Source organism: Epinephelus moara, chromosome 24, assembly GCF_006386435.1.
Source record: "Epinephelus moara isolate mb chromosome 24, YSFRI_EMoa_1.0, whole genome shotgun sequence".
NCBI classification, from domain to species: domain Eukaryota; kingdom Metazoa; phylum Chordata; class Actinopteri; order Perciformes; family Serranidae; genus Epinephelus; species Epinephelus moara.
The window spans coordinates 3,140,711-3,154,336 of NC_065529.1; the positions used below are offsets into that span (position 1 = coordinate 3,140,711).

Here is a 13,626-nt window from a genome sequence, read left to right on the forward strand (position 1 = left end):
CCATGGTGACATGGTTGAAGTCACCCGAGATAGCTATGAAGGCACTCAGGTGTTAAGTCTGCAGGCGGGCTATGGTGGAGTGAATGACGTCACATGCCGACGTCGGGTTGGCAGAGGGGGGGTGTAAACAGTTACAATAATGGCATGTGAAAACTCCCTGGGCAAATAATACGGCCTGAGTCCAACAGCAAACAGTTCAATGTCTGGGCAACAGATACGTTCCTTAATAGAAATATGGTCAGGACTGCACCAGGTTATTTACTAGAACGGCAAGCCCCCCACCTTTGCGCTTACTGCTCTCGGTGCAGTCCCTGTTGGCCTGAACAGTCTGGAAGCCGCTGATGGAGACGTTGCTGTCGGGAATGTCCTGGTGAAGCCATGTCTCAGTGAGGCACATAAGACTACATTCCCGGTACTCCTTCTGACTCCTGGCGATCGCTGTCAGCTCGTCCATCTTATTTGCCAGCGACCTCACGTTGCCCATGACGAGAGAGGGGAGACACGGCTTATATCTTCTCTTCTCCATAAGCCTCCGTTGTCTCAACCCTGCTTTTTTCCGCCGCTGTTTACTTCCTCCCTTGCATCCTCTGTGTGTTTTCCTCCACAGTTCAGCTGGTATCTCCGATGTTCCGGCTGCCAAGCCGGCCGGCCTCAGGGCAATCAGCTGCTCTCTGGAGTAAACAATGCGGCCATGAAGTTGTTGCGCAATGGTGCCGGGTCCGAATGAAATAAGTAATTCCAGAGTGAGGAAAACGAGCACAACTCTCTCAATCAGCATGTTTGGAGAGGGCGCAGTTTCAAAATGACAGTCACAAAAAAGCCTAAACCTGCTCTGTGCAAAAATCGCCCAACACTGGACACATTTAGCTTGACAAAACTACCATCCAACTCTGAGAGAGCTAAGAAAATAACCCAGTCCATCACCTACTCATATGCAAAGATCTGCGTTCATACAGTGCTGTTGAAAACCGCATTAGGTAAAACTGATTCTGACAAGGTTTTCATTTGGGGAAATAATTTGCAGATTGGAAAAAAAAAAGGTAATAAATCCTTATATATCACAATATTGCAATAATATTGTATTGTGACCTCAGTATTGTGATAATATGGTAATGTGGGTCCTCTGGTGATTTCCACTCCAACTAGCTAGTGCACCCCGCACTCCTACTTTGCCATGAGGAGAGCTGCTGGAACTTCTAGACACAGATCTGCTGTAGCAACTAGAATTGTGCCAGCGCGAACCCACTAACCCAGTAACTCAGTGCTGGGGTCACAGCAGACTGGTCTCCAGAGCTGCTTTCTGCTCTGCTCCCAGCTAAGCAGTCTCATAGGCTGAGTGACACAAGGGGAGCACAGGGTGCAGTACACCAAATATCACAGCTAAAGTGACTTGGAAACATTGCAATATGGAGCACAGAATTTAATGAATTGATGTGTTATTGTGGAACTGACTGCTTTTCAGTCCTTTTTTACAGTCCCTACAAAAAAAGACAAAGTCCCTAGCACCACATCCATGGGTGGTGTGAGGAAAGCCGACAGAGGGCTGTGGGCACAAACCCCGCCGCCCTCCTGCCCTCCCTCTGGTTCTCCGGAGCAGAGTACAGCCTGGGTCAGTGGGGCTTGCTGGAGGCTGCTTATGGGCTGTGAGATATAGCCAGGCGGCCGCGAGTCAAGCCAGGGCCAGAAGAGCATGTTGGAGAACCAGAGGGAGGCCAGGAGGTTTCCAGCATGTTCTGCAGGCCCTGGCTTAGACTCACAAGTCAGTCTTTAGATGCTTTACTTAACTAAAGACTGATGACTTTCTCCCTGATTTTGTGTTTAGATGGGCGGATACAATTTCAGAGTATAAAAAAACTCCCTACGTTGCAGAACCAATAGTAAATCCGCAGGGCGGTCCTTTGGCGGCTCGCTGAACTCTTGTGCTCGTAAACGTAGTCTGACTAGAAACACGTGTAGCGGTACAAAATGGCTCAAGTCGCTGTAAGTCCTTCATTTCCACAATCTTGTGGACTGAGCACACGTTTGGTAAAAAGGAGTTAAATCTCTCAGCATCCATTTTCAAGCTCTCTGTGTGTTTGTTTCCTTGCGGACAAGAAAAGGGGGAGCACACATTTCCAGGAGGGCGTGTCCTTTTCAAAAATGCAAGAGGCGATGCTTTGTTGCCGGCCGTTTTCGCCGGTGTGTTAAACACACTTTAGAAAGGAGTGTCCCCAGACTAGCCCTGGCTTGACTCTCAGCTGCCCGGCTGTATCCCACAGCCCAGAGACAAACTTTTGACTCTCCCTTGAAATGCACACTGCAGTGAGGGGTACTTAGCCTTATCTGATGAGCCCTTTTAGGTGAAATACAGAAACTGCTGAGCTTCACTGACAGTGGCTTGACACTGATCAAAAAAACAGCAGAGAAGACACAATTGGAGTTATTTAGCATGTGTGAACAGTAGTTCTGGTAAAGACTGGTTCAAAGTACCATGTAGCATATTCAATTTCAGTTTAACTTTAAACTTTAAAAACAAGACAACAAGAGCATGTTGATATAGCTGCCCCGCTGCCTGATATTTATACTGTATGTTGATTGTATTATCTGAACTCATCTTATTGTTGTGTTGCTTTATCTTGTGGTGTGGTGTGTTAAGTGTTTACTAGAAGGCTACTATAAATAGAATTAAGCCTTTGGGCTTATTTGTAACAGGTAATGACTGCCGTGCAGTGTAACTTTCTATAGCACTTTTCTGTATATGTGTCTTTAATCATCAAATAAAACCATTCAATCAGTTAATCAAACAATTTACACCTCTGCATAGAATCAACGCCGTAGGCTGACATGCACCTCCCCAGAAATGTAACTACACGCAGACCTCCTGTCTATTATTGTAAGCTGAAACCATTTCCCTCAGTGGAAACAAAGCTTTTATTAACCTGTATTTCACAGATAAGAAACAATACACTGTGAAGACAATGAAGCCCCTGCAAACTTTAAATCTTATGCGTGATTTATCCTATTATTGGAGGAAATCACCACTAGTTGCTAGGCTAATTTATACCATGTAAAATGCCATAGGCTTGTTCTAATAATGCTAGCATCTAGTATATGTTTGGAAAACATGTTTAATATAAGACAATTGTTTTGTCGGTGAACCTTGTGAGCTGAAACGACGCTGAATTTTGTAATGTTACCTTTATTAAGTGTTGCTATTGTTCCTGGCATCATATGAGTAGAGGACTCTCCGCCGGCCATTAGGCTAATTTATAACATCTAAAATGCCATTGGCTTGTGCTAATAACATTAGCATGTTGTATTTGTGGGGAAAATGTGTCTAGTAAAAGTGCTTTTTCTGTGAATGCTGCGAGTTATAATGAAGCCAATTTGTGTGTTTGAAATTGTCGCCATTAAGCCATGTTTTATGTGTGTTTTGGGTGTGTTTTTGATCAACTAAATTTTGCAGCTCTTCACAGAAACCCCACTGCCGACTAGTGTTTTGGAGGTGTAACTGCAGAGTGACACAGACACCACCCTGCAAGTGTAAATGCTCTCAACGGAGTAGGCCATGTATGTAGGCTCTGCATAGAGCTGATACACAAATGAAGCTTAGCGTAAGTTCAATCAGGAAGACCTTTCCGTGCTCATTCATTCACAATTCTCCCTCTCCCACTCCCACTGCTTCCTCCAATCAGCTGCCACCGGGCATGCACTCTTCTTGCTGTCCTATCGTAATTAGCCACGGCCTCCATCAGCCAATAAGGTTGTCACTACGAGATTTTAAATCTGTTCTCTCCTCTGCCGCTTTCAGCTGTCATTCTAGGCTGAATCGCTGCCTTACCTTACCTTTTTTCCCTGCAGTCTATTGCTGATTGTACAGCCTTGTGCGATTCCTCAGCAGCAGCGGAATCATCTCTCATTCATCAAGTCCTCCAGTTCAGGCAATTTCACCTGTTTTTTTTAAGTCATATTGTCAACGCGTGTCTTCTGCCTCCGTTTTCTTCTTCAGTCTCGAGCTCAGTGTCGTGTACGGATTCAAGATGTGGGCCCAAACTACACGTAACATGATTTGTTTCTCCGGGACAGACACGTTGCATACGTACACCCGGATTGCCACGCGCCGTCCCCCATTACTCCAGCCAAGCTTCCACGCACACCTCGCTTCAGTCCCTGGACATGCTTCACCTCCGCCTCGTCATCGTCATAATCACCACAGGCCTCCTCATGCAGCGGCCGCCACTCTCAGCCGACCGGTCCACTCAGCTAGCGTCCACCCCGAACCAGCGCTTCATTCTGTCTCCAGCCTCTCCAGCCCCGGAGCTCCCAAATCCCTCACAGCAAGAGAGCCGTCGGTTTAAGCCATCTGATCATCAGCCTCCCTCACTGTTAAGTTAAGTGTGTCTCATTTGATCAGCCTACTACTCCATTCAGTGCCGCAGACAATATTATCACTGCATCATTAATATGAAGTGATTTATTTAATTCTCCCTTCACTCCCGTTTAAATGGGAAAACAATTACCGTAATACTGCAATAGCGGCGGACCTCAATTTTCGGCTCACTGGGTTTCATCAAAGTGAGCATATTAAGCAGGCACACTATGCCCTCCGTTCTCTATGGTATTCGCTTTAAGCTAAGCGATTTTTCCTCTTCATCTTCATTCATAAAATAAACTCACGTGCGCACCATGCCGCTATCTTACCACACTTCCTGTATCATTTCAATCATAAGCCCTTCAGCGATTCCCCAGTGGGGTTGTGCGGGTTTTTCAGGTGACCCAGAATATTTCTAGCACAATCAATTAAAAACGCCTCATTGCAGCACTCATATTTATTCGCATTCCCTTTCTTTTAGGAAACACAGCGTAGTTCGCATGCATGTCTACAGTATGCACGTGCTCTCACAACAGCTGTTTCATCAGGTGGCAATAAAATAAATAAATAAAAAATTTAAAATACTCAAAGGATAAAATGGCGGCCTCTATTGCAGTACCATTACATCCATCTGCCTGATTCTTGTCATTTATCATATTTAGAACTCAGCCGCCCGGATCATCACCTGTATCTAATTATCTGACCTCATCACCCCTGTTCTCATCCAACTTCATTGACTTCCTGTACAATACCGCATCCTCAAAAAAAAAAAAAAAAAAAAATTTGACATATTCACTCTATCTGGACACTGTGCACTAGCCTATATTTGTTCCTATGTTGTTGTTTTCTTTTAATGATGTCTTACTGATCTTTTCCATGCTCTGTAGGCAACCTTGGGCGTCTTGAAAGGCGCCTCCAAATACAATGTATTATTATTATTATTATTATTATTATTATTATTATCATTATTATCATCATTATATGGACAGTAATACAGAAGTAGCCATTGGCACGTCTTGGGCTCCCTCCACCATGGTCGATTAACATGCACATTAAGAAAGGGTCAGTAAGTTTGCACCTGCAGGGCTTTTATTTAGTGAGATTTATTTCACCTAGTAGCAACGATGTTTTGGACCACCATTCTGACACACACTGTGGTCATGACGGCTGGGGCTCAATCATCTGGTTCGCTCTATTCTATTCTATTCTATTAAGAGGTCCTCGCAAGCAGCTCCTTCCTGGTGGCGCTCCAGGCGTTTTCTCAACCCTTGTGCTATTTTTTAATTGTCATGTTTCCAGTCTGTCTGCAGTTCAGTGGTATGCACACTGATCAGTTCTGGTAATCACAGTTCCCAGTCATAAATGGTCTAACTTAATTCGAGCTGCCCTTCACAATTATATCCATCTCAGATTCGCCATTCACGATTTCATCCATGAATCGGCCCGGAACATGCCTCAATCCCGTCATGCAGAGCAGCATGCAGGGCAGCCTCTAATCAGCCCGATCTTTTCCTGTTTTCACGCACTTTAAGGACATGTATAGTAGTTGTCAACTCATTTGAGCTCAGCAAGTAGCTGCGTGATCACCCCCTCATGCACATGGCATCATTGTGCCATGTCGCTCTGTTCGTATTTAGCAGTGATCCAGAGCATCATTCGTCGACTTCAGATTCAGATTCAGAATACTTTATTAATCCCCGGGGGGAAATTGTTTAAACATTTTTAACTGCCGGTAGGGGAAATGTAGCCGGTCAGTATACACTCGAAGATGCCCATGCAATCTCTAATCCTCTTAGTGACACTTGTCCAGTTCAGCGGTAGGGCTTTTATCATAGGACCCACTACATCTATTTGGGCATAATTTTGATCCACTTATTGTTGAGATAGATGCATCTAGCTTTGCACTTCCCAATCAGTGTTGGTAATATCTATTAAGGCTGAGCAATACAGGTAGGAAGAAAATATATAAACGAATAAATAAATAAATTCATCTGTTTAATAAAAATAAATAATAACAATAAAATAAAATAAAATAAATAAACAAAAAGTCATCAATATAACATACAAAGACAGGGATCAAGGACCAGGGCAGATTTTTTTTTTTTTTTTTTTTTTTTAGTGGGTAGCAAATACCCACTGGTTTTTGGGGGGAGCTAGGTATGGCTCCATTCTAGCACCAATTCATAAATCAGATTTCTGCTCCCCAAATTCTCACTAACTCATGCAAATAGCTGGTGGTGGTCTTTCATAGTTTCCTCTTCTGCTACCTTCAATCAAATCCCAGTTATGGTTTGTCCTATTGCCCACCTTTATATTCGATGGAGCGACAGTCATGCATCAGCCAATTGCCATTTCTGTTTGGTTATCTTATTGCTATTGCTGACCTGAAATTTGCTTGTTGTGCAGTCCTATGTTCCTTGCACTCGTTCATGTTTCCAATTCTGTCTGCCTCAGTTCGTTTAGGATGGCTGTCATTTATCCCACGTTCCCTCAATACCCATGCACTACGCGTTCTCATGCCGTTTGCACAGTCACCCGTGGCCCTCCAACTATATGCTGCATGCATGAACACCCGCTCATACGCTACTGCTCACCTATCGTTTTATAATCCTTAATCATGCATCACCCATGAATATTCCATTTTGGTTATATAACCACAAATTCTATCTGCCAATTCTCTATCTGCTGGTCCTGGGACATATTCTGCTGTATTCATTTATTCAAGTTGGCCGTGATTTAATGCAATTTTATTGGTTCATTTCCTTTTACCTCGTTCGCCTGATCTCTCGCTCATTTGCATGGTCTTCGGGACCTCACACAAATGGTCTTCAGACCTCATGGATGCTCTACCATGCTCTGTGGGACCTCATGCTGTATGCACTAACAACCTCAGTCTTCGGACCTCATGCAAATGCTCTATCATGTTCTGTGGCACCTCATGCTGTATGCACTGACAACCTCGGTCTTCTGACCTCAGGCAAATGCTCTATCATGTTCTGTGGGACCTCATGCTGCATGCTCTTACACCCCTGGTCTTCGGGACCTCATGCCAATGCCCCACCATGGTCTGTGGGACCTCATACTTTATGCTCTGCCTCCCTCTGTCTTCAGGACCTCATGCAAATGCCCCATCATGGCCCATAAGACCTTATGCTGTACGCCCTAACACCCTCGGTCTTCGGACCTCGTGCAAATGCTCCATCATGATCTGGGGACCCCATGCCGTATGCTCCAACACCCCTGGTCTTCGGGACCTCATGCAAATGCCCCCATGGCCTGTGGACCTCATGCACCAGACCAAGGTCGTTGGACCGCCTCAGTATGTTTCCCCTACAACATTTAATTTTCTTTGGTCAGAGGGACCCACTTAATTTCTGTTTTGTCATATCGGACGTAATTTATGTTTGGTCGTCGGACCTTATTTTAATTTATCCATTTTATTTAAGTTGGTCTTCCGACCTTAGTTTCTGTTTGGTCATGTGACGTTTTATTTTGTTCGGCCTTCCGACCTTTTATTTTGTTCTACTGATGGTCTTTAGGACTCCAGCTTGTGCACCCAGGTCTACGGGACATCATGCTTATACACGTTAATTTCTTTTCGGCCGACGGGCCATAATTTCTGTTTGTCAAGATGACTTTAATTTCTTTATGGTCGCCGGATCATATTTTACTGAGTTGGTCTTATGATCTTAATTTTCATTCGGTCTTATGACCTTTTATTTACATTAGGTCTTTATTGATGTTTTATTATTTTCTGCATACATAGGCCCAGGTCACTAGGACCTTGCACCAATCACGTTAATTTCAGTTTGGTCATCAGACCCTTAATTTCTGTTGCGGTCATGCTGAAAATTTCTGACTTTAATTTATGTTTGGTTGCCCCACCTTTGCCTTTTGTTTGCATTATCCTAAGTTTGGTCTTCTGACCTTAATTTATGTTTGGTCTATGATCTTTCATTTCTGTTGGTCCTAGCTGACCTTTTATTTCGTTCAACATATAGACACCATGGCCTCCAGAATCATGCCATCCCAGCCTTCCCTCTGCCATATGACCTCATCCCCTGCCACTGCCATTTCACCCTAGCTTCATCTAGGTGGTTAGATCTATCCAAGCCTCCCTCTGCCACTTCCCTTCCATGCTCATCTCACATCCCGTTTTCTAGATAGCAGTTCCCCATTTGTTGTCCCAGTCTCATCCTGACCATATGTTCTCATCAAGGTTAAATTACCCCATTCAGGAGTCATGCAGGCCTTCAAATCTGTCCTTTCACATTCACTGCCTCCTCGTTTCAGTTTGCCCATGCTTCTTCTGCAATGCATTCCCTACTAATCTTTATCTGCTTGTTTTGTTAGAAGCCTGTTGCCTCCCGGTAAGGTAAGGATTGCCTCACGTCATACGGTTTGTCATCCTTCTCACTCCTCACACTGTTTTGGGGGGTTCCCTAATTGGCTACGGATCCATCACCCTCCTTATAGCTCACCATCTTGAAGGGGTCTAATCGCCAAAGACTTTTCACATTTTCACATTCCATTCTCATGTGCATTTGTAATTAAATATTTTCTTTCCTAACCAAAACATGTCTCTCCTGATTGAAATGAAGCTCAGCGTAAGTTCAGTCAGGAAGACCTTTCCGTGCTCATTCATTCACAATTCTCCTTCTCCCACTCCCACTGCTTCCTCCAATCAGCTGCCACCGGGCGTGCACTCTGTTCTCTCCTCTGCTGCTTTCAGCTGTCATTCTAGGCAGAATCGCCGCCCCTCCTCCACCCCGTTCACCTCCAGCCGTCACATCCAAGGTCAAAGATAAACCCGAAGACTCATTCCTCTTCTCATCCGGATCATCAGCACCCATCCATCTGATCCTCATCTCTTCTCCACTTCCTCTACCACCACCAGCGTCTAGACCCCAGGGGGGCTCCCTAATTGGCTACGGATCCATCATCCTCCTTATAGCTCACCATCTCGAAGGGGTCTAATCGCCAAAGACTTTTCACATTTTCACATTCCATTCTCATGTGCATTTATAATTAAATATTTTCTTTCCTAACCAAAACATGTCTCTCCTGATTGGACTACAATTCTGTGTTAAGCAGGAAATTTATCCCTCCACACCTCAAGTTTTTTCCTTTCACCTGACCTTCACTTGTTTGTGGCCAACACAAATTATCATAATACTGGACAGTATTTTAGACTTTGCCTCATTCTAGATATCAGCTTTTATGAGTGACACACTTTGTGATGTGGTCAAAAATAATTTACTTTCACATTATGGGAGTGATGTGGTCATGGTGTATGATGATGGTTTTGAAAGACAGACTCAAGGCTGATTGAAATATAAGATCCTAACCCCTGGCTTAGGTATAAAGGTACTGTAGGAGGTAGTGCTGCACGATTTGATAAAAATGTGCGACTGCGATTTGAGTGGACAATATCGCGATTTGTGATGATTGCTATTACAATATAATAAATAAATGGTATCATCAGTCTTCTTGCTTAATTCAGTGTTTCCCCTACATTATATTAGGGGGGCACCTGACAATGGGTGCGGTTACATGATGGCTTCTCATTCGGAATGAAATAAATCTGAATGAAATCAATCAATTTTCAATTGCATTGGCCATTTTCATTCCGAATTAGGTGTTTACAAGATCACTTTTAATAGGAATGAACTTTTATTCTGAATGAAAAGGAATTAAACTGTCCATGTAAACACGCTCATAGTTATTGTTATGGACAGTGTGTAAATAACAATAACTATGAGCGTGTTTATAGTTATTGCTATTTACACACTGTCCATAACAATAATCATAGTTATTGTTATGGACAGTGTGTAAATAACCATCAACAGACTGCTGTTTATGCACAGTCAAACACGCAGCTCGCACAGCAGCGCAGCACGACACTGTACACACAGCGGAGCAGAGCCTGTGTTGCGTTCAGGAGTTGTCACGTTAATGACAAATTCCAGCACGTGAATAGGCCATAGTACAACACAGCAGCATGTCAAGAGGGCCAAACCCGAGCAAAATTTTGCTCAATTTTTAATTTGTTATTATATAGTTTGTTAAGGAGTCTGTGATTTCCCTGTGACACTTACAATGTATGCGTAACTGTGCTTGAATGTTGTTTTATGAGGCTCTGGCGGCTTTCAGTTGTCTCTTTGTCTTTAACTTTACACGGCTTGGCTTTCTCTCTCATGCATTCTTCCTACTTTTCTCTGTGCTGTCTCAAGTGCTGATATAGATTGGTCATGTTGCCGTGGGACGTGGCGACTTTAACTTTTCAAGTTTTACACAGCACGTCTTTCTTTCATGCTCATGCTCTTCTTCAGCGTCTATGTTCGTCACTGCTGCACGCCGAATAGTCACCTGACCATACGTGCTGCACACACCAGGATAGCTTGTGGGCGTAATGTCAACAAACTCCACACACTACAGCAGAGGTAGTCACGTTTACAGGCACACACGTTAACATTTATTTACATTAAATTGCAAATCACAGCCTTCTATGCGGTTATGTAATCGCACAGCCTGACATCGCGATTACAACTGCGATTAGATTAATCGTGCAGCACTAGTAGGAGGGTTTATTGTGCATGTGTGCTCAGTGGACAGAGCTCATTAGATGGATCTGTGGAGGTGGTAATTAACAAAGAAAATGAGTGGTGCAGAAACACAGCAGTGGTCACACTAACTTTCTGAGATTTACTAAGAGAAGTTTTAAAATGTTCCAAGAGTGCAGAAGCTACTACTTCCTTCAAACAGCACATTGATTGATTTCTCACCCTACAGGCTCCTTAAGCTACATACATTGGCTGGTAGAGCCCAGCACCTAAGTAGTGCCAAGAGCTAACAGCTCAGCACCACTTCTGAGTCACTACCAGTTCCATCACCGTCAGTACTCACCCTTGGTTCATGCTTATGACGTGTCCCAGAGTTTGGTACCCCCCTGCTGCAAAGTGGTCCTTGTAGCGGCCCATCTTTATGGTGTCCAGCCACTCGTTTACTGAGTTACAGCTACTGAAGTCGGGGATAGCTCTCTCCATCAGTGGAGGACTGTTTAAACTGTGGCCAGGAGAGACGGATGGCCATAGATAGACAGAGGAAGAGAGAGAGGAAGATGAATGGGAAGACAAAAGGATTAGTTTAGTTGGAGGGAGTCCAAAAATGAGAAAAGAGGCAGAAAGTGAGCAAGAGGCAGAGTGACTGGGGAAAAGGGCTGCATTGAAATGCGCTAGTAACTGAGGCAAAAAATCAATAGCAGTTAAAATGATAGAGAAGAGGTGGCGGCTGTGGTTGCAGGATGGCTGCTTTGGGTAGATTAATACAGGGAGAAATCCTTAACACTTCTCCTTCTCCTGTGCCTTTTCCTCTACCTGCCATATCTCTCAACACACACACTCACATAGATGCACCATGCCATGCACCACTGACTCCATAGGACCTAAGAACTGAACTGAGCAATTTACACAGGTCTGGCTCTGGTGTCCTCTCAAACCTGCACTCAGATTCACTGCAGATCAATGTCAATATCACAGCTTGGCTTTTACTTAATGCACAGTGCATCTATCAGAGATGAGCTTATTGGAAAACGAACATGACGGCTCGCTTCATTTGCCAGAGAACTTTGAGGGAAACTTCAGACTGCAACTTTATCCCACCGGGCTCATGTTTGATAGCAGCGGGATCAGATTGGATTTACTCTGTCTCCCACACCAGGACAGTTACTTAGTAGCCTAACAGTCTGTCACCATATATTGTCCAGGAGATCATCTTCTCAGCCCCTCGCAGATGGTGCCTTGCTTTGACTTGCAGCTTAATCCGCTAATCACATGAACCAATATTTGATTAAATGTTGGCGAACTGTCTGGCCAAATTAAATCAAAAGACTTCCTGGGCATGTGACACAATGCACCCATGTTGCTTCACTGCAAACATGGATCCATTCAGTGGCCCACCCACCTGCAGAGTGTGTCCATAGATTTCAGGTTCTCTGGGTTGCGGATTAGCTTGTCAAGAACAGTGACTATCTGGCAAAAACGTGGCCTCTCGTTGCGATCCTTCTGCCAGCAGTCCAGCATGAGAGTGTGTAGAGGACCAGGGCAGCCCATAGGAGCAGGCAGCCTGTAGCCTTCCTCCACAGATTTGATCACCTGCACATGTACAGCAAAAACATGAATGAGACTACATTGTGTGCTATGAAAATACAGTAAAGGTTAGTTTGTTAACAAATAGAGCTCACATCTCTGTTGGTGAGGTTCCAGTATGGTCGTTCTCCGTAGGACATCACCTCCCACATGACCACTCCATAGCTCCACACGTCACTGGGGGAGGAAAACTTCCTGTAGGCGATGGCCTCTGGGGCAGTCCAGCGGATTGGAATTTTCCCACCCTGTCAGAAGCATGAAGACATTTGAACAGGGTGTATCAGACTTTCTGAGGTAGATTAAGTAGACATCTTTTGGTCAGTTATTTTTCTTAGTGTTGTCAACAAATTCCACGTATCCAGAGCCTGATACATCTTCTTCCTCTGTGCCATAGAGCTCCACTGTTGTCTAAAAACTATTAAAAAAAACAATGAGTCACACTATTGCACTGGGTGATGTCCCTTCATTACCACAAACACACACATTGTACTTTATTTCGACTCAATCGCACATACACCCTCCTAATGCTGGTAATATTCACTAGAGCACCAAACATGGGTTAATCCACCGCTGAATATAGTCCCCAACAAATAAACTTTTTTCCCCCGTTTGAGTAAAATTTGCTAAATACTACAGTGACCAGCTGATAAAGGAAATTACTGAATGGTTTTTAAAAATGAAATTCTATTTATGTTTCTAAAGATTTCAGTAAGAACAAAGGGGCTTGGAGCTGAGTGTCATGGGCAGTAAGATGCATTGTTGGAAAGGCTGTTTGTATGCTTTCAAACAAAAAGTAATGATGCAACTGCAATGATGAGCCAGTAATTCTTGTATAACCCATTTATTTTGGAAAGCTGAAATCATGTGACCAATGCAATGACGGGAGTAAAGAAGGAAGCAGTGCTGAGCACTCCAGTGAGAGGGCAGGTTGGGATAGAGGATAGGTCACAAAACAAAGATCTTTCCCCAGGAGACAAGTGTTTGTGAACTTTGAGTCATTTTAAAGGTACGTCTTCACCATGTTTTTTTTCCCCCTAAACCTAACCTCAGTAACTTTACGTTACGTTTTACTTTGTGTGCGGCCGGCGGTGGGGGGGCGGGTCGGATGGGCTGGGGGTCCGGCTTTGG

At 44.1% G+C, this 13,626-nt stretch overlaps 1 protein-coding gene across 1 annotated transcript in view; it reads right to left on the reverse strand.

Moving 5' to 3' along the window:
* Positions 1–13,626, reverse strand: part of epha8 (eph receptor A8) — a 343,673-nt gene that overhangs the window by 5,874 nt on the left and 324,173 nt on the right. Inside the window, exons 17-19 of the mRNA XM_050038788.1 lie at positions 12,594–12,743; positions 12,314–12,504; positions 11,258–11,416 (exon numbers count right to left, since the gene is read on the reverse strand). Of these exons, the coding sequence (XP_049894745.1) occupies positions 11,258–11,416; positions 12,314–12,504; positions 12,594–12,743 (500 nt within the window). The remainder of the gene's footprint in view (positions 1–11,257; positions 11,417–12,313; positions 12,505–12,593; positions 12,744–13,626) is intronic.